The sequence below is a fragment of the Telopea speciosissima genome, chromosome 11 (assembly GCF_018873765.1).
Source record: "Telopea speciosissima isolate NSW1024214 ecotype Mountain lineage chromosome 11, Tspe_v1, whole genome shotgun sequence".
NCBI lineage: Eukaryota > Viridiplantae > Streptophyta > Magnoliopsida > Proteales > Proteaceae > Telopea > Telopea speciosissima.
The window spans coordinates 32,174,569-32,193,116 of record NC_057926.1 but is presented as its reverse complement, the minus strand read 5'-3'; the positions used below and the strand labels follow the sequence as shown (position 1 = coordinate 32,193,116).

The 18,548-nt window shown below is 40.1% G+C and overlaps 1 protein-coding gene across 1 annotated transcript; it reads right to left on the bottom strand.

Annotated features, from left to right (window-relative positions):
* Positions 1 to 1,828: 1,828 nt before the first annotated feature.
* Positions 1,829 to 17,905, bottom strand: LOC122644961. The gene is made up of 11 exons (XM_043838319.1): positions 17,747 to 17,905; positions 16,485 to 16,571; positions 15,942 to 16,133; positions 15,434 to 15,601; positions 14,618 to 14,671; positions 14,359 to 14,505; positions 13,452 to 13,629; positions 13,257 to 13,315; positions 12,779 to 12,897; positions 9,081 to 9,247; positions 1,829 to 2,028 (listed from the first exon to the last, which is right to left on the bottom strand). Exons 1-11 carry the CDS (start codon positions 17,795 to 17,797, stop codon positions 1,829 to 1,831), a joined length of 1,422 nt encoding a protein of 473 aa, XP_043694254.1. The 5' UTR covers positions 17,798 to 17,905.
* Between the last annotated feature and the right edge of the window lie 643 nt (positions 17,906 to 18,548).

Below are 18,548 nucleotides of genomic sequence, written 5' to 3'. Positions count from 1 at the left end.
ACCCAGAATTTTACTGGGAAGTCAGTTGATCAAGTAGCAACTGGTTAAAATGGCATCAGACCAGTAAGTGGTTGGGGCATTGGCATGAAAAAGCAGAGCACGTGTCACCTCCAGCAGATGATGATTTTTCTGCTCAGCAACCCCATTTTGTTGTGGGGTTCCAACACATGACGTTTGACGAAGAATGCCGTGTGTTTTGAGAAAATTAGTAAAAGGGCCATTTGTGTACTCTGTTCCATTATTAGTACGTAAAATCTTAACATGTGTATCATACTGTGTGTGAACCATGTTACAGAATTCTTGGAAAATAGCAAGTACTTCAGCCTTAGATGTCAACAAATATAACCATGTGGTATATGAATTATCATCTATAAATGTAATAAAACCATCACGAGGGTCAATGGGAGCTCTCCCCCAGACGTCTGAATGAACAAGCTCAAAAGGTCTAGATGAAATGCTAGTACTAGAAGAGAAAGGCAATCTATGTTGCTTAGAGTAGTGACAAATCTCACAGTTACTAGAATCAATAGATAAAGAAGAATTCAAAGACTGTAACACACGGTCAGATGGGTGACCTAAACGCCAATGCCATAGCTGTCCTATCATATTTTTATTTTGCTAAGTTGCCTAAGAAGAACCTGGAAAATCAAGAATATAGAGACCATTTTGACAACGACCTTCACCAATCTTCGTCTTTGTCAGTCGGTCTTGAAAAATTACCTTGTTGCATGAAAAGATGACATCACAATCCATCTCAGTGGTTAGCTTGCTAACCGATAATAAATTACAAGACAAGGAGGGGACGAATAATCCACCAACAGTTTTAGAAAATAAATCAATCTTTCCAATCCCTTTAACAGGAACATGAGTCCCATTAGCCACGGCGATGGGAGAGTGTGATGAATTATCACTCAATTTGGATAAAATATGAGAAGAGCAACACATGTGATGGGTAGCCCCACTATCCACAATAAAACCACAACTATTTAAAGATGTGTTTAAGGAAAAAGTGTTACCAGAGACATGAGCCAAATTTCCAGATCCAAAAACCGAAGAGGTTACAGCATTATTTTGAGAAGTCGAATTCCCATTAGGCGTGAGAACACTCTGCAGTTGTGTCGCCAGTTGGCTGAGCGACGTTTGAAGATCAGAAGTCATGGTATGTGAAGCAATATTGGCTTCACTCTTGGTGTCCAATCCTTTGTCTTTGTTGTGATAAAGGTGAGGATGAAGGATCCAGCAACGTTCTTTTGAGTTCATAGTGATATCGTGAAGCACGGCTCTTTCCACTAAGTCCTCGAGTAGGAGCAGACCGATTACCTTCAGAAGAAATAGTAGCATTAACCATACTAGCAGTATTTTCAAAAGACTCACCAAGTTTGGATTGCATCACTCGTCGACGCGTTTCTTTGCGGTGAATCGTGGCGTAGATTGAGGCAAAGGATGGCAAACTGGAACTCAAAAGAAGCTGTCTGCGTAAGTCCTCAAACTCTGGCCGAAGGCTAGCAAAAAGTTGGAATATGCGATCTTTTTCTTCTCGTTGCACATACACGTCAATGGAAGCAGCGGTAGGACGATATAGACGCAATTCATCCCACTTGTGCTTCAAATTGCCGAGATGCTCAGTGAAGGTCTGTCCAGATGATTGTTCCATGTGAGATATTTCCTGCTGAAGTTCAAAGACACGAGAAGCATTCTCGGCATGTCCATACATATCATTTAAAGCATCCCATAGAGCCTTCACAGTTTCAGAATATGCAAAGATTTCGTAGATCTGAGAATCCATGGCGTTGAAGATCCAAGACATGATAAGATTATCGCTGGCTTGCTATTCAGCGAATTTGGTATCTTTCAGATCTGGAGGCTTGATTGTGCCATTAATATATCCAAGCTTTGATCGTCCTCCAAGCGCGATCGTAATCGCACGAGCCCATGGAAGGAAATTTTGACCATTGAAAATCACAGAAGTGAGACGATTATGAGTCTCGGGTGTGGAAGACTTAGTGCCTTCCATTGTTGATGATGATCCTTCCATGAAAACAAATCCATAATAGGAGATGGAAGAGTAACACGGCAACAACGCTCGCACAGATGCACCAAGGCAAGGAAAATAATCGTCAACACACGAGCAATACCATAACTTTCCCAGAGAAGGACTGCTCTGATACCATGTTCGACGATAACAACGCACACACACAAAGAAGAAAGAGAGGAAGAAAAAGAGATTGAACACACAGAGATAATGTGTTTCGGTTCCTTGAGATGGAAACCTACTCCACGGGGTAATCCCTCACTCAACTTATTTTTTCTGAGGGTAATTCATTATGCTTTAATAGAGCCTTGTACATCTTAGAAGATAAACATGAATTGGCATTAGATAGGAAACCTAGACTGTCACGGATAACCCCAAGATTCCATGCCGTGTTAGAATACGTAGCTTGGGTTCCTTGTGCACTAATCTCGCTAACACCCCTAGTGGAAGTTGGCCGGGTGGATGTGCCTGAAGGCAGTTGGGTTTTTGTATATTACACGTACATTCATGTATTAGATCAACATCACTGATTAGTTGAGATTGATCAACAATCTTAACATGTTTGATAAAACAGGACTTGGCTCCTGTCCTGCAGTGACGGGTGCTGGAGCGTCCAGCAGCACTTTAGGATATAGACACATGGCATGTTATTAATCCAATGGTTGATAGAAAATGGACAATTTATAATCCACTTTCCATCTCTCAAAATCTCATTCTGCAATAACCCAACCCAAAAATCCTGAAACCCATCGTAGATTAAAACCTCCGCTCGTCTTTTTCTAGGCCCTTCCCCCTCTCTTTCTGATAATCTCCATCAACCCTAGGCGAAGGAGTCCATCTTACCTGGTTCAATGGCAAACAACGAAAGGTGACTGGTGACGACGAGGCTAACCAGGTAAGCTCTTCTTTCTCTCTCTCTCTCTCTCTCATGTTTGTTCTGAAACCCTAACAAATGCATTTTCATTTTTGGTACAGGGGAGGTGGAAGAAAATTTTGGTTAAAAAGTTTGGGAAAGGATAGAATGAAGATCCACTGGAAGCTGCAAAGCAATATTAGAATAATGACTAATTGAATCACCTTACTTTGTTGAAGCAAAAATTTTCCCCAGTAGGTCAATCTAGGGAGGAAGCAGAGTATTATTAATTTGGGGCATTGCATGATTGGTGCTAGGATGAATTAGTAGTTGGAAAATAAATCCACTGAGATAAAGGTTATAGAAAGAAGGGTCTTTGAATAGGATAATAAGAACAACAGTGGAAATGTTCCCCAAAGAATCATGATATGATGCATGGATTGTAGCCATAGATTGGGAACTATGCAAATTCAAGGGCGGGTCTCATCGAGATGGTGAAGCTCCTTGTATGACTTCCAATTAGTCAAATCTTCTTCTACTTCACCTGTACCAAATTCAAGGGTGGGTCTCATTAGACTCCTTGTATGACTTCCAATTAGTCAAAATCTTCTCCCACTTCCCTGTACCAAAAGTGAAATGCATTTGCTAGATTTCAGAACAAAAATGAGAGAGAGAGAAAGAAAAAAAGAAGAGCTAACCTGGTTAGCCTCGCTGTCGTCGGTCGTCGTTCACCGTTGAACCAGATAAGATGGAGTCCTGAAACCTAGATTAAAACCTCCGTCTTTCTCTTGGCCCTTCCCCCTTTCTTTCTGTTAATCTCCATCAACCCTAGGTGAAGGACTCGGATTTTTGGGTTGGGTCATTGCAGAACGAGATTATAAATTGTCTATTTTCTATCAACCGTTGGATTAATAACATGCCATGTGTCTATATCCTAGGTGATGTTGGACGCTCTAGCTCTTACCACTACAGGACAGGAGCCAAATCCGATAAAACATGCCTTTCACGAATTAAGATCTTCTACGATGCGCCTGCCCGTAGCGGCGAGAGCAGCGCACTGATAAGGTGATGCGCAATGACCGCCTTACCCCTGCCCGAGCGCCTTGCCCAAGCAAGGGTAAGGCGGTCATTACACGTTGCCTCATTTGTGCGCCACTCTCGCCGCTACGGGCAACGCACCGTAGAAGAACAGGGTCCTCCGAAGACCTTCTGAAGGAAAATGGCCACCACCCATTTCAGAAAGTGGTGGGTCACCATGAACTTTGCCTCCCCAAACCATATTAACTACATAGATGCTTATGAAATTGAAGAGCTTCTTGAGCCAGTAACCAAGCAACTAAAATTCTGGTCCCCATGTTAGTCACCAATATCTAGTTTTCATGTCCTACATTGACCATATCATCATAGTCCAATCAAAAATATTAATCATCAATCCAACCTCACGAACAAACATCAATTAAATCCAATTAGGAGATGCCTCTAATTGCTATTTCTCAACATTAGGCTCACAACATGACCCTGTATATCCTCACATTTTGATCTCCTGTGATATATCTAAAAATATACCTATACACGTGGTAGGATAACAAGAATGCCCTGATACTTAGGTAGGACAAAGTGAACCCCATATAATTAATACACCTGAATTAAGGCATGGTGAGCCGTAGTATGGGCTGCGGGAGCACCGTGCATTTCATACTGGAAATGAGCTTTGTGGTAGCCCATAGAATGGGATACGATTGACACCACTCAACTCATACTTATCATACAGATCATTGGGCTAGGTGAACATACCCTTATGCTATAGCCCTTCCCAACAAGGGTGAATGTGTTGGGTGATCATGGCCTCCTGAATGCCGAGGATAGCAGAAGCCGGGTCAGTTTGCCATGGTTAACTTGGGGTCTACCAAGGGAGGAGTTGGTGCTCACTGCCCTGCGCGGGTTCCACCCGCAGTGATTGAGGTGGCAACAGAAGACGGAGAAGCGACGGAGGTTGTCACCCGAGTCATTGCAAGTAGCATACACCTAGTGACTTAGTTGTGATGTTGGTGGACTAGAGTAATAAAATTGAATCCAGCATGTAGATTGATGATTGTGATGGTTGTACCTGCTTGCATGATTTACTATTCATTTGCTGGGCTCGGTGGAGCTCACCCCTCATGGATCGTTTCTTTTAGATGATTTTGCAGGTGGACATCTCCCTAAGTGGGAGGATTATTACGGACAATTTGGTGATGGTGATCGTGAACATTCTGGTGTGGACGCCTACGGAGGTGATCCCTCTGATGCGGGTGCACAGGATTAGGTAGGAGCATATCTGACGACGGCTGTCCTTTCTTTTTGATGTTCATAGAACATTCTTTTTGTGGATAGCCGTATGGCACTTTTCTTTTCTATAGCTTACAGATGCAACTTTTGTACATTTTGTTTTATGATGTTGGGCTATGAAAAGGCCATGTATGTAGTTGTTATGAGGTACTATAGGTGCGAGCCTCTGTTAGACATTGTAATTATGGTAGTACTGTGGGCTGTGAGCTACTATTGAACACTGTATTTTTGGTAGCTCTTTTGTAAATATAACATTTTAGCTTCCGTTGCATTCTGTTTCCAATTTTATACTGTAAATGTGGTGTGTGTCTGTTGAGTGGTGTTTGCTTCTGGATCTTGGAGTTTCGACAGATGTGGTTCGACATCTGGGTTACCCGCCCGACCCACCTAGGGGGTGGTTCAGGGTGTGACAGCACATTTGCTCTACATCTACAGATTCATTGGTTCTATGCATTGGAGTATGCTCATCATCGTCATAGGAAGCATCCGGGGGCAACGACAAAATGAGGTATCGTAGACACTGAAATTTTGCCACCACCCCTAGCGATGATGACAATGGGACACTGATGGAATATATCGCATCCATAGCCCTTAAAAAAGGCCTAAAGAAGCCCAAAAAGACCAAAAAATGCCTTGGTGATGTCACATCCAAAGTGTGGCACCGTGTAGGATTATCACGGCACCATGGAAAGAGATCCATGGTGTCGCATCAAATCCACACGGCACAATGAAAAAGGAAAAAGGTCATCCACGGCGCCATGGAAGGTTTCCACGGCACCGTGGAAGACCCCACATGGCGCTGCATTTTACGGGGGTACCCCTATAAATAGTAGGGTCCCCCTCCCCCATTATCAGGGAAGAAAGGATGAAAGGAGAGGGTCTATTTTGGCCCTTCTTTGCCTCTCCATTCAAGCCATTTGAGCAATTTTTAGTCTTCCTCCAAGTTATGGGTAGATCCTTCGATTACCCTACTTGCAGATTGAGTGCTCCCATTCCTATGTGAGTTGTCACTTCGTCTGCATATGGGTAATGGAAACCCCTCTCTTATAACTATTATTTTGTTCATGTACGGGTAACAAGAAGCCCTTTTGCAAGTTGTTATTCTGTCAAAAGAGCCGGTGATTACTCAACCATCCGTCTCCACCTAAGCCAAGGGATCATCGACAGTCAAGAAATTTCTATATAAATCGGTACGATGTAGTCTTTTGTGCTTTCTGCTTTTGTGTAAATATTATAAATGTTAGCAGAATGAATATAATGTAACTGCCACGTGAATGTGTCATAAAGAGAGAATATTTAATACTTAGCATCTAGTATGGAAAGACCAGCTTAACCTAGCATCTAGTATGGAAAGACTGGCTTAACCTGGCAAGGTGAAGTGCTAATACCTTCCCATACTTGTAACCTAACTCCTTACCCATTCTCTGAACAAACCATGTGGAATCACGCAGCCCATTTCCTCCCATACCGGATAGGGCTACACCTATTGGGCCCTAGGCCCTAATCCTAGGTGGCGACTTCATATTTTTTATAAAGCATGATCCCAATACCCATGATAATGTATCAAAATGATACGCCCATTACCCTCCAATGACAATTCTGACTCCATAAGGCTGAAGAACCCTCTCCGCAATCCAAGAGGACCGCAGTACTTACAGTGTGCGGGCACAACTTGGAACATATTGTCAACCAAATTGGTAATTGGCGCAGATTATCAATCAAATTCTCAATGTTTAGGCATGATTGGTGCCAATTTGTTGATTGTTCAAAACTGTGGGCCACATGGAGGTGCGTATTGGCATGTGCCAAGTCACCGTGAGTGGGTCTAATGGTTCAAAATTTAAATTTGGTGCCAAAACGTATGGATCAACATTGAACATGGGATCTATCGACAGTGAAAGCCCAAGTTGACATCGACTATGGGAAATCGACAACTCATTGATGTCAACAGAGGGTTGGTTCGATGCTGATTCTTTGTGGGATCGTCCATGTAAAATACGAAGAGTCACCTTCCATTTTCATTTCTATTTTTTCCATTTTCGAGCTCTAAGGGTTTCTAAGTTTTTGCCCATTTTAGGTCATGTGCAACCGTTGGTGGGTGGAATCTTCCATTCTTGGGATTGAGTTGGTCGTCTTCTTCTCCTCTATACTAACCAAGACCCAAGGTTTCCCTGGATTTCTTCTTCTTTTTTTTTTTTTCTTATTGTTGTGCTCTCTGTCCATTTCTGTGATGTTGGCACATATGGAGAACCCTCCTCCCTAGGAGCTCTGAGATTGTGATTCATGAGAGCATTGATACTGCCTTCCATACAGACGAGGATCCAAATGTGGCTCTTCTCAATGATTGCAAAGAGTCAACTAGGTGTAGATGCTACATTTTTGCCACCCCTGACAATGATTACAACAAGACACAGATGAATGTCAACTCCTCTAAGGTAATCTCCCAAGGTCTGGAAAACATTGCAAAAACCCATAAAAATACCCTCATCTGGGGAGGTAAAGCCTACAGGACCTATTCTAGCCTTCTATGGCAACGAGGATAAAAAATGTGACTATCTCCTCCCTCATTTAAAGAACAACTTTGTTTGGGAAGTGTGCTCCCAAGCCCATGTTTTCCCAATTTCGGTGCTTGTAGCCTTCTTTCACTCGTCTCGTCGTTACCCTACCCAAAGTCCGGATTGCTCGAATCCATATTTCTTACCCATTCCTACCATCCTATACCCATATTTTTCTTCCATAAATCCCATGAGTCCCATATGACGCCATTATTCTGTCTAAAGATGATCTCTCACGACGCTGTTACTCTGCCCGAAGTCCAAGCGTATAAAGTCCCATTTATAGTTGTTGCGCTGCCCAAAGCTTGAGTAGCGAAAAGCCCCATTTACAACCATTACTCTACCCGAAGTCAGAGCAACTTGAAGATCATCCTAGCCATTATTCTCTCCAATCAAAAGTAGGTAAGACAATCATCCATCTACACCTTAGTTGGGGAGATACTTTACATTTCGTATTTCAGTGTTTGCGTGCATGTATACATAATCACTTTTCCTTTTACTTGAGCACAGTGTAGATCATTAAAGTGATTTGTTTGTGTATATAATACTCCTTAGGATGGCATGCTTACTTTATTTCTTGATTATTAAGTTATACGTTAGCCATACATGTTGGGTATAGGATGTATTATCATTGGAGAATATTCAAAACCTAGCATTTAGTAGAAAGACTGGTGTAACCAGACAGGATGGGGTGCTAATACCTTCTTACTCTCGTAACCTAACCACTTATCCAAACTCTCTGACCAGACCAAATGGAATCAGGTAGCCCTTCCTTTCCCTATAGGTTGGGCTACCACTCATCCGGTCGTAGGCCCAAACCCTAGGTATCAAATCCTTTTCAATAGGTATAAAAAATGACCCCAATCTCTCATTATTAACAACAAACTTTTAAAAGTGAACCCCAAAACCCGGGCCGCAAATAGACCACCCCAATCATAGGGGACGGGGGGCGAAGGAGTGCATGGACCGAGAGAGGGAGGATATTCTCTGGTCATGCCCCGAGAGAGCCCTCCATGAGGGGGTCGGGTTGAGATACCCACAATAGGGCTCCTTGGTACGAAGGACATCTCCTTCTTGACTCTCCTGAACATCTATATGGCAACGCATGGCATCCACCTCAAGTAAAACGTTTTTCTTCTGCCTTTCTTGTATTGTGATGAATGCTTTGTATAAATTGATTTTTGCAATGTCCATGCTTTCTGTTCTAGTTTCTGCTACAAGGCAACGAATTGGCTTTGGGAGATTGTAGCATTAGGATCCACTTCGTCATCGTGTAGAAGTACTTCCTCCTAGTGGCTGCGATGACTGTCACCATGATTGGGGGAGTTGGCTGATGGTAGAGCATTAAGTGTTAGATTGGCCGTCATTGAGGCAGGATCAGCAATATTTGATTGAAGTTTTGTCCTTCTTCCAGTCAATGCCCCATAGTGGGTGCCAATTTGTTGCTGCCGAGATCTTCCCCAAGAGTCCAGTTCCGTCCTGCACATAAAAGAACCAGAAGGCAATGTAGATGAGTGGCCCGAAGCTGGCTCTGGGGGGAGGAGGGACTCTCCAATGCCTAAGTCAAATCTCATTGTAAAACATCAGTTAACAGGTCCGGAGATAGAAAATTGATATCAGAGCTAGAAGATGAAATCCAATCGAACAATGCCAGAAGAATTACTTTGAGTTCTCTGGAATTACCTTGCTCAGAGGGTGGTTTCATTATGATGTTGTCTCAAATGTCTTTCTTATCCTTAGAGTTGCGTATTCCTTAAGTTTGCTGGAGATCATAGCGGGAACTTTTAACCAAATTTGTCAGTGGCTGAGTTGGCATTGTCAGTGATTGTGCTTTTTGTAGGCCATGTGTAAGACTCCTCACACATGATTCTGGCATGAGGCTACGCTTGTGGGTCCAACCGGATTGCTTGGCTCATATTTTGTGAGCCGTATCTTTGGGTTAGCTCATTAGAGTCATCATATTATTGGAGATATGATTCTGTGTATATCAAGAATAATGCATAATATAATGAGAAATTAAATAACAAGTTTAGCTTGGATCAAGGAAAATTTTTTGCGTGTTCTTCCGTTGTGTTAATTTATTTCCTACTCGTAACAAGTTAAATATTTTCTTCCATTGAAGTAGTGATTTAGATCACGATGCAGGATCAGTTTTAACTCTATATTCTCCTCAAAGGGATGCATTGATTGGACTGATTTTTGGCAAGTTTTTGTAACTTATTGTTCAGAAATGCATAGTATAGTTCAAGTAATCAAGCAAGTCAGTTGACCTTCACAGTTGCGACTTGGGCAACACTAGAGTTAACCCTCATGTTATGAACTAGTAAACTTGATAGGAGAAGTCCCAAAGGGTAAACCTCTCTATAAGAGATTGTGGGCAATCTGACTTTACCACATCATTCATGATCCTTCATCAACTCAATCCAAGAGGTAAATGGTGAAGGGATCTATAGTACCTATATCATTTCCTGTTTGGGAGTCTGGCCTACATCACAGTTCTCATGTGTTTATCTCTTTCCTCCCCCTATGAAATGAAATCTTTGTTCCTGGGAGGAGAGATAGACCTAGAGAATGTTGTTGCGTTCCTCACTACAAGAAAGGTCTACGGCGGCATTTATGATCGGCGCCAAAAATGATTAAAATAAAAACACAACGTTGAAACCTATAACCACGTTAACATTTTTAAGTTGCATGGAATTGTAATATGGTATTTTTTCATTGACTCCATGTATGTACCTCTTCCAGAAAAACGCCCTTAAAAGAGGTTGTACAACGACGCTTAGTCTAAAGCTGCTAAAGTGTAAAACGCCGTTAAATGGGAGCTTTTCTTCGTCATTTTTTTTTAGAAAAGTGAGTATTTAACAACAGGACCAACCTATCAAATATATATATATATAGGAATAGGACCAGATATCGCTTTTCCCCTATTGTGTTATGATGAGATAGTCTCTCATCCTAGTCATTATTGTAGTTGGTGTTTCGTCCACCAAGTTTAATGGTTTCTTGTATTTGTTTGGGTATGTCTTGACGTTAAACAGTTGTTTTATTTCTTTTCTCTTTAATTTAATCTTGCTGATCTTTATCAAAAAAAGAGTACTTAACAACAGAAGGACACAATGATCTACGACCCCCCCCCCTCCACAACCCCAACACACACACACACACTTCATTTTCTCACCCCAAACCCATCATATGGCACCACCAACTGCCAAGCGCAGTTTGTAATGGACTCTGCTTGTTGAAGCAGGAGGCCAATGGCATGTCTTGTGTTCAAGAATTCCCAACTAGTTGATCTCTATAGGCCCTTGATAGGACTAGACCAAAAAAAAAAAAAAAAAAACTTCACATGGCATATCAATACGTACATGATGGCCTTAGTTAAACTGCGCTTACATCAAGATGGGCTTATGAACCTGATCTTTGCAAGAGAATTTTTTTCTATCAATCAAGGAATACAAATGAATCTGCTATGATCCTCTACTTCCACCTACCCTGTACTGCCATGCGCCCTACACACAGCAAGGCAGTAAAGACCGCCTTACCCCTGTTCGGGCAAGGCACTCGGGTAGGGTAAGGCGGTCTTATACCGGACAGGCAAAAGTGGAGGATCTCGATTCAAAGTGATAATCCCAGGTGCACTGAGAGGGGCGTGAATCAGTGTCTTCGAAAATTCTTCCAAACTCAATCCCGTAGCTATAACAATCACACACAAAGATTGACGGGGGCAGTCCCGTAGTTACTAATCACACATGCACATCCACCTCGTAACCATTGTGTGGCCAGGTTTACCGGACAATGCACCACCACTCTGCAGCAAACACACCCCAAGAATATGCAGAAAAAATAACAAACACACAGTACACTAAGTATATGTGGTTCAGCCAAGCTACGTACATCCACGGAGGAATACCTGTAAGGGTTTCGTATTTCCTCAAATACTTAACTTGAATTCGACTACTACAATAGTCCATGTGCTGCAACACTTGCTTCTGATTCTACAACAACAAAATCTAGGGCTACAACCCCAAGCCAATCAACCCCCAACTTGATTGGTATTACAATATGAATATAAAAACTCAATTACAAGTCCCTCCCAATAACATGAACAAAACTAGGATTCTTTCAATATGAATCAAACCCTAGATATAAAGTAGGACTTCTGAAACAAAAGATTACCTCTCCCTGAGTAATCCCATGATCAACCCATTACTTGAAGCCTTCCTAATGTCGTGCACGTTCTCTAATGTTCAAAGTAGCATCTAAGATCGATCAATTCGAGTTTATGTGCATTATACCTTCTTCTCTACGTTTTCTGCCTTTGAAAGTAGCTCCAATGGATAGCTCTCAAAAAACATGCAGTTTCAAAAAAAATTGGCCCAATTTGGACTCCAGATGGCTTAGATACAACCTTCCAAAATTGGATGCTCCAAAATTGAAAGCTAGTGGCAAATCCATAAATATAAGATGATTCTCGTGACAGTTTGGGTAACGAAGCTGATTCAAGGATGGTTTCGATTAATAGTGCCTGATGACCTCAGCATGACATCACCACCTTTTAAAAAGAACTTTTGACTTTACTTCATCGACAAGAATATTCTATATGCTTTTAACTTTATATCAATTAGAGATCTCCGTATGGAATCTTCTACAAAATTGCATACACCAGCGATACACTTGATTAAGGCCCTTGTTGATACACCTGAAGATGCTCTTCCATGTATGTGCAGTGTATGGAAATAAATGCATCTATCCAATGAATGAGCTCACATTAGAATCAAGAGCACACATTACCGTAGATCTGGAATCAAGTGCGATTAAGCACATCCAATGGTCAAAAAGACTCTGTAGTTTTAACGAAACAAGGAGAATGTCTGTCTACAATATAGCACTAAAAATAAGCCAAAAATTTTTGGCTAAGTATATAAGCTTTTGTCTATTCCAAATTTGCTCTGTTTCCTTGCGTTGACACAAAAACATCTGTAACTTTCTCGTCCTACACTGAAATAATACGAAACAAGTTGCGTTAGAACCGCGACATGATGAACTTCATTTCCCGTGAAGAGTGCTTCACCAAAAACTGCCATTAAACCTTCCAAAAATGGCCTTAAATTTGCTGCCATTGCATGAACCTGTGAAATCACAACTTTTAATAGTATGAAACCTTCGCCTGCTGCTTCGCCCCTTTGCCAAAGACTATATAAGGACTTAATATGCTGTTAAATGGTGTTCTTCAAGTGTGGGTACCCCTGTAACTCTGCTAAATGACCAAATACCCTTATTGTTATGTAGATGACTGTTTAACCATTTTAGCTTTTCCAACTCATCAAATACCACTGCCGCATCACCAATAGGGCTAATAAAAGTGCTAACAATGACAACACCACTCCAGCAAACCTTAGTTGACCCAGTTGACCAACACAAAGTACTAGAAAATTTACTAAGAAACATAACCCCACTTTTATTATAAGGAGAATCATAACAAAGTTACAATGGGCTCAGCAATTACCACCAGGCCCACCAAATAAGAGAAAGGTTCCAGATGGAAACCTGCGGAAAGATTGAGCCAGATAACAGCTGGGTTTATCAGTAAAAGTTGTACATTCATTAGTTAGATCAACATCCCTAACTACTTTAGATTTGTCTATTATCTTAACATGGGACACATAACAGGACTTCCCAATACCTTCTTCAGGAAAATGGGCACTACCCATTTCAGGATGTGGTGCATCGCCAAAAACTTCACCTCCCCAAGCTACCTTGGCTGCATTGATATTTAAGAACTTGAAAAGATTATGGGGCCAGTAACCAATCATCTTATCAGTTGATCCCAATGCTAGCCACCAATTTCCAGTTTTCATGTCCTGCAAGAACCATATATCCACCATAAAAAACACTATTAATCATTCCAAACCCCCCCCCCCTTTAGTTTGAAAACATTATGCCTACATCCCCCTAAAAAATTATCAGGGGGTTTTGTAATTTTTTCAACCTATCGGAGTGTTTTATAATTTTCCCCACCAACAAACATCAATTAAAGGCATGTAAAGTGATTTGGCCAAGTATAGTGGAAAATCAGGTTTTCTGACTCGACTCGTCTTTTAAAAAATCTTGGTGATTCGGTCTTGTCAAACCGGGTCAAGGTGAGTCACGGTTTTTTAATTTTTTTAAATGCAATAAATATGTACAAATTAGTAAAAAATTCAAAAATAAAAGAAAAAATATGGGAAAACCAGGAAAAAAAAAAAGAAAAGGGAATCACGTATCAATGCATTTTTATACTATTTAACAAGAGAAGTGAATTGTATTTATGGTTTTTTAAAAAACCAACTAAACTTGTCGAGTTTGTCTTGACTCGAGTAACAATACTGAGTCTTATTTGACTCGGACGATCTATGACCCAATCTTGTCATTTTTTACCCTAACCTAGTCTAAGCAACTCTTTACCAGGTTATCCAAAATTTTGATTCGATTCGGGCAACTTGTCTTAGTCAAAACCTGATTTTCCAACTATCTTCGGACTTCAAGTTATTGATGATATTGTAGAATAAGGTGGAGAAGAAATTAAAAGTAGAGAAAAGATTCCAATTTACCTGATACAGGGCGAGAATTATTTCAGTTTGGCTTCCATTATATACAGATACAGGATCAAGAACCATACCTAAACCTATCTCTTGGCTCACTAGCACAAAACCTGGACATGCCAAATTGTAGCAACCTGTTTGACCATAGTTGTCCGCCTGCAGGTGTTGCCCAAAGATAGATTTGTGTGTGTGGTGGAAAATGAACCATGTGAGTTTTACATGGCAAAGAGATGAGATATAACTAATAAGCAAATTAAGCAACACTTACTGTCCAGAATGTAAATAGTCTGGTACGAAAATCACCAAAAAGATGATGGTAAACCTGAGAGATTAGTTGCAAGTTCAAGTTAAATTGAGCATAGAAACTTAAATATATCTTTTCCATTTTCTTTTCAAAATAAAAGAACTGAAATAAAAAAGATGCACAATATGCCTCACCATGATTAAACTTTTTTTTTTTTGGCTAAAGGTCAGCAGGATTAATATTAGAAAGGAGAAAAAAATACAAGTATTTATCTTCCAGGCATCCTCAGATTTCTCTCGTATAGGGATGTAAATGGATCGGATTCGGCTCGGATAGTGCTATATCCGCATCTGCATCCGATTAGCTTTTGGACGGATTCGGATAGTGCTAAACGGATATGGACACGGATACAGATCTGATATTTTATCTGTTTACATGTAAATATAACTTTTCGGATAGCTATAGCCTATCCGTATCCGTATCTGTTTAGCTTTCGGACGGATTCGGATAGTGCTAAATATATACGGATACAGATACGGAAACAGATTTCGGCTATTCATTTACATCCCTACTCTCGTACCAAATATGATACACGGAGGAACAGAAATCAAGTTTACCAATGTGAATTTCACTCTAAATTTAGAAACTTCATTGATGAAAAGATATGAGACACTGTAGATATCACTTGTGTCCAATATTTGGTCCAATCGTGAAAAACTAATTAGTAGGTGTTATCATTGAAAGTAATTAATTTAATTAAACAAAAAAAAAAAACACAACAATACCTGCATATTTACTCATTTTAACCTTATATTATTAAATCTTTGAGAAAAGACTTACCATCCATCCAGCTTCTATGGTGTCAATTGGGGTACTATGTGGACCTGCGACAATCCATATCTGAGAAAGGGTAAATTTTATCGAGTTGCCACCTACATTTGGATTCCATACATTCAAGGACGCCTGAGTTCCGTAATATTGAGCATCTTTCATTTGAGCAAATCCATACTGAAAATCATCAAAATTCCTTATTTTAATCAAATCTACTTTTGAATAACTAATGTCAAAATTTTATGGACAGTTAATTAATTCTGAGAGTAATTATATGATTAGGGTAAAAGACCATTGCTTGGTCGTGTAGCCCTTACATCAGTGGAGGTCAATGAGAGCAGGCACAGGGGCATCTGTGTGGATCGGATTTTTTATCACTGGGGGTTGAACGATCATTTTGCACGTTTTTGTGTTTGGATGCAAGAACCACGTGACCAAGCAACTTTCTTTTCCCATATGAATATTTGGACAAAGAAGAAACCAAATAGGCAAGTAAAAATGAAAACTGAATACTTACATAATGCAAATCAGTACCGATCTTTTTCCCAAGTTTTGAAAGTGAAGTAGCTCTAACTATTTCTTTCATTTGAGTTCTTCGAATAGGAACCGTTCCAAGTGGACAACCTCCATTTTTTAGTGCTATGTTTACAGCTTTAGATGAAGAAGCCCCTTTGAATTTAAGCCCTTTTGGATAAGTGCTGGGTCTCATCTAGTTTTGAGAATAAAAATAATTCTTTTAAAACATTAAAAAAAGTTTCACTTAATGCATTTCATTTGTAATGAATAGTAATCCTTTGATTAATCAATTAGGTTTAATTACATAACTGGAGAAAGAATGCTAACTAGTGTTGTGCCTGGGCATGTATGTACCTGTGCCGAGACACAGCCCAGTGTGAAAAGACTAGCGCAGCCCCCTGAAAAGGTGGAAAGGACCAAGTGCAACACCGGTCTTTTCATGCTAGGCTGTGTCTCGGTGCAGGTACATGCCCAGGCACAGCATTAGTTAGTGTTCCTTTTCCCTTATATAAATTAGAAAATGAAGTGGAAAAAGAAAACATGCCTGGATTGTATGATTCTTGAGTAAAGGATGATCCAAGGCAGGTTGCTTGTATATACCAACACAATCAAAAATGTCCCCATATGCAGTCTAAGAAGTCATGAACATTTGCAAAATGTCAACTCAAACAAAAAATTCTACCAAAAAAATGAAAAAAAAAAAAAAAAACTCAAACGAAAAATGATGAAATGGTTTGAGAAATTTAACTTTCAAAATAGAATTACTCTTACCGTACGATTTTTCATATCTACCATATAAGTTCATATCAATCACTAATTAGGATAATTGATCCCTAATTGATTCTTTCCTATCTAACAGCCTAATCATAACAGACAATTATTGTCACTAATTGGGGTGATTGACCCTTGTAAATCTTGTATATATTTGACTCTTTACATCAATAGAAGACACATTATATCCAATCTCTTACTATATGCTTAACAATAACTACAATTAGCTTTTAAATTTTATACACCAAATTATGTAGATCTAACAAATATAGAGAAGCCTTGGCTCATGTTTATATTACATTGTTCATTTTTTTAAAAAATTTTGATGGGGGGAGGAACGAGGGGTACTGATGAAGAAAATATAGTAGACGTTAAGTTTAAAGAATGAGAATGATGCTGACTTATTGATGTTCAACTTCTCATTTGAAATAAAGAAATGATATGATAGTAGTGCTCAGAAAGTACAAAAGCAAAAGTAATTTGTGTTAACTTAGAATAGTTTGAATGGGTAGTCAAATCTATATCAAATATAGCCTTGAAAATGAAATTATTTTTATTTTCAGAAACATTAAAGCGGACGTCGAGGATAGGTGTAGAGCAGACACCCCTAAGGGAACAAGATCTTTATGGAATATGTTTTTAACCCAGAACTGGGGAGTGCATCCTACGTGGGTTGAGAGGAGTAATATCTTGGGGAAACAATTGATTTGGAGATTCTTTTGGTCTTTGTGTTTCATTTGTGTACATGGGATCCTTAAGGAATTGTTTAGGAGAATCTTGGTTATGGCCGCAATCTGGGAGCCTCTAGAGTCTTGGGGAGCCTAGCCCCAGGCTCTCTAGGCTGCCTTTGCCTTTTATATTTTTTTCTTCCCCCGTTTCACAATATGATGATCTACTTATCAAAAAATAATAGAACTTTAAGGCTCTTAGTTTGTTTGTGAAATTAATATGTTTCTCAAAATTTTGTATTACATTCTAGTAAAATAAAACCAACCAAAATGATTAAAAGATGTTGGTATGTGTGACACTACTTACCTGAATGGTCTTAACTGCTGGTCTATTGAGAAACTTTAGGTGCTCCTTCATTTGCAAATATTCCTCTTTAGTTATGCTTCTTCCCTCTACTATGCCATTGCTATAGAAATGGATAATTGCGATTGAAAGTACCAGTGCTTCACATAACAAAATAAGGATAGCCATCTCAAACCTAAACCAAGACAAAAAAGGATATATAGATTAGACTAATGGAAAGAAAATTGACCTTACCCTATCATCATTTGGGAGGGCAAAGTTAAGGTTTTTTATTTTTTAGCCTACACCCGGAGGATAAGGGTAATAAGTTTATTCCAATCCTCTTTACATGTTTATCTGCCTAATAATGTAAGGGGAAAAAGATTACACACTGCCCTTGTATGTATTCTTTTATACCATCTTCATATGATAAGTAGTGGGACCTACACTGATATTTCACTATCCTATTCTAGGGTCTGGCTCCTCTCTAGGAAGCTCAGTGCCCAAGGAGTGCCCAGGGGGAATCCAAGGGCTGGGCTGGGCTGCACACATCTCGGTGCGTGCCCAATCAGCCATTTGGATGTGTGCGGCATAGGCCAATGGTTGGATGCTCCCCTGAGCACTAGGCTCCTTGGAGAGGAGGTCAATTCCCTATTATGACCTTGTGGGCCCCATGTAGGCCCTATTTGGATGATATCATTTTCCAGCCCCTCATTTGTTGTGGTATGCATATTCTTTCTTACACTACCTCCAGCAGTCCCATGATTCTATCATTCTCCTCCCTATTTGAATAGACATATGGGATTGCTGGCGTGGGTCACACTCC

What these genes read in the sequence shown, in the direction of transcription:
- LOC122644961 (XM_043838319.1), bottom strand. Translation starts at nt 17,797, where the DNA reads ATGAAGGAGCACCTAAAGTTTCTCAATAGACCAGCAGTTAAGACCATT. An exon ending in TCAAGAATCATACAATCCAG is followed by an intron (nt 16,134 to 16,484) that starts GCATGTTTTCTT and finishes TCTCAAAACTAG; the next exon opens with ATGAGACCCAGCACTTATCC. An exon ending in TAATTCTCGCCCTGTATCAG is followed by an intron (nt 13,630 to 14,358) that starts GTAAATTGGAAT and finishes TGGTTCTTGCAG; the next exon opens with GACATGAAAACTGGAAATTG.